The sequence below is a fragment of the Bombina bombina genome, chromosome 4, assembly GCF_027579735.1.
Source record: "Bombina bombina isolate aBomBom1 chromosome 4, aBomBom1.pri, whole genome shotgun sequence".
NCBI classification, from domain to species: Eukaryota; Metazoa; Chordata; class Amphibia; order Anura; family Bombinatoridae; genus Bombina; species Bombina bombina.
Window position 1 is genome coordinate 345,009,703 of NC_069502.1, and position 2,519 is coordinate 345,012,221.

The window sequence follows — 2,519 nt, forward strand, 5'->3', positions numbered from 1 at the left end:
CAAACTATACATAATACAGACACAGTAATTATTAATTTTCAGGGAATCTGCCAATTTAAAAAATGGTAACATTGTTTGTAGTTCCTATTCCTAAGATAACGTGACATTGGTGAAACCAATAGCGAGCTACACATAGGTAGAGGCGGGGCGATGTTGGGGGTGGGCTGTCAGTGTCCACCTACTTTGACAACTAAAGTTTGTACACACCCGCAACCCGCCCAGCTGTGTAACCAAGGAACATAGCGCCGCCCTTTTAAACCGCCTCTAAGTCCAATTGTAAAAGTAACAGTCGTTTCTTGATTTTATTCTAACTTTGCATCATGTTAATGAACCCAACACACACTATACAAATGTTGATGTCTCAGTAAAAAGATACTCCACCCGCGTCATTGCTAGAAAATGGCAGCCAGCCCAATTTTTTTTCAAATCTGACAGTCAGCTCCCAGAATCCTTCGCGCATTTGTAACGAATTTCGGTTCGAGTTTGGATTTTGGGCGCCATTTTCGAGTGGAGCAGTCGAGTTGTAAGCAAGGGATCTATATGGCCCCTTGTGAAAATTGTTATTAATTCGGGAAAAATCTATTGTATCTCATCTGAAAAATCTCTAAAAATCAGCAAAAAAATCAAGGACCATCCTCTCACAAGTAGGAACCGACCAAGACATTTCCAGGTGATCTTTCAGCCGAAATTGTCATTTTTTAAAATTTTAGCGGGATGGATCTGAGGACTCTGTATGACAGGCTACGGATGGGAATTGTAAACAGGGGCTCTGAGTGAAGTGTCTCAGCCACCAAAGTCTTAGAAGCTGTCAACATAGTAAAAGAAAAACTTCTGCTGTGTTAATCGTATTTATTATTACGATTACTTATTTAACTTTTTTGCAACTTTTGTATTTTACTTTAAAAAGTTCGTGTTTGTTAAGACGTTCTAACCTTATTTGTTTTAGATCTACCTACTGCTTTTTTTATTCAATCGGTAACGTTTTTTTACAACAATCGACTTTGTTTTACGCTTCTCTCTCTAATATATTTCTCACTTTAACGTTGGGTTTAGAATATTTGTAGAATTTATATCGTAATATCAAAACATGTTTTCTATCTTTCGAAGTTATTTTATATTAATCATATGTATTTTTATTTTTTTGTAGTGACTTTTTATTCTTGTAAAAATATAAACGTTCTCTTTAATATATATATATATTTTAATTCTTTCATAAATATTTCCGATCAATTTAAACATCTTTTAAGCTTTTTTTTTAACATGGGTAGTCGTTTTTAATTTAATATAACGTAATTGGTTATTTTGTTAAACATAATTTTTACACTTCCTTCGTATCAACATTTAGCTTTATAATATGACATAACATTTTTCCTGTTCAGACGGTTGAAATATTTGATTTTGAGTGAGCCCCCCCCCCCCTGTATTGTTTCCATCATCGTTTAACCTCTTGAATGCCAGAGAAGAGAAAGTAACACGTAATTTTTATCTGTTGCAGTCTTGTGGTGACATATATTCCTCTTATTTTTTTTTTTATTTTTTTTTTTGGTTTCCACTCTGAATGTCTAATTGTCTTAAGGGGCCAAAATTGTCCAAAATAAAATGCAATGATTACATCTGTAAAGCCTTTTTGAAACATTTGTGGTGTGAGGTGTTTAATTTATCTCTTTTTGGTGCCCAGCTTATCATGCCAGTCAAGAAGACTAAAACGTCTACAGCAGTGGCAAGGGATGCAGCCGAGAAGTCATTAGATGAAAGGGATGCTGCCATGCCTGTCCCAGAGAAAGCTGCAACAGAAGCTCCTGCAGAGGGAGAAGCCCCTTCACAAGGTGGGCGCTGCTGAATGTACCTCTTGACTTTGTTCATCCCAGAGACACAGTGCATTTGTAGACTGACAGATGAATGTGTAAAGGAAAGCCTTCCAGAGGCAGTTGTTTAGGGGGTCACATTAACCCTTTATTAACCACTTGCTTGGGGGTTGTCGGTTATAAAGAGCATGCTTGTATGTTTCATTATTTTTTTGTGTGGTGTTTTGTATTTTAAAAGAAAGTCGAAATCCTTTTAGGGGGAAAAAAATAAAAAAATTACCGGAGATAGTTTTGTAGACATTACTTGCTGATCAGGGTGGGAGAGTGGCCCTCTGATTCTATTGTTTTGACAGTTGGTTGTGATGTGATCCTTTTTGAGTTGGCCTGAAATTGAATCATTCACAGTATTTTGAAAGTCTCTGGTGTATGTTTGGTCTTTGATTTTGGAAGATGCAATGAAGTGGATAATGCGTCACTGCTTTTGTTTTTAACATACTCTGCAAATTTAATGTTTCTTTGTCATAATATAATATAACCTGGTGATAAGACTAGTTAGTAGATCTAGGTGAAGCAAATTCACTCTAAGCTTATGGTTATTTGGTTGTTTTGTCTAATTGTATGCATGCTTTCTGTGTTATGAATTTGCAGACTGATCATGGGAAATCGGTTTGTTTGATGAACATCTTACTGTTTTTTTTTGGGATGTAAGCTGTG

General features: G+C 35.9%; 1 protein-coding gene across 1 annotated transcript in view; it reads left to right on the forward strand.

Moving 5' to 3' along the window:
• The first annotated feature begins 332 nt into the window (after positions 1-332).
• The window catches only part of SMC4 (structural maintenance of chromosomes 4), a 459,275-nt gene continuing 457,088 nt past the window's right edge, over positions 333-2,519 (forward strand). Inside the window, exons 1-2 of the mRNA XM_053711800.1 lie at positions 333-670; positions 1,679-1,826. Coding sequence (XP_053567775.1) covers positions 1,685-1,826 — 142 coding nt within the window. The 5' untranslated portion in view covers positions 333-670; positions 1,679-1,684. The remainder of the gene's footprint in view (positions 671-1,678; positions 1,827-2,519) is intronic.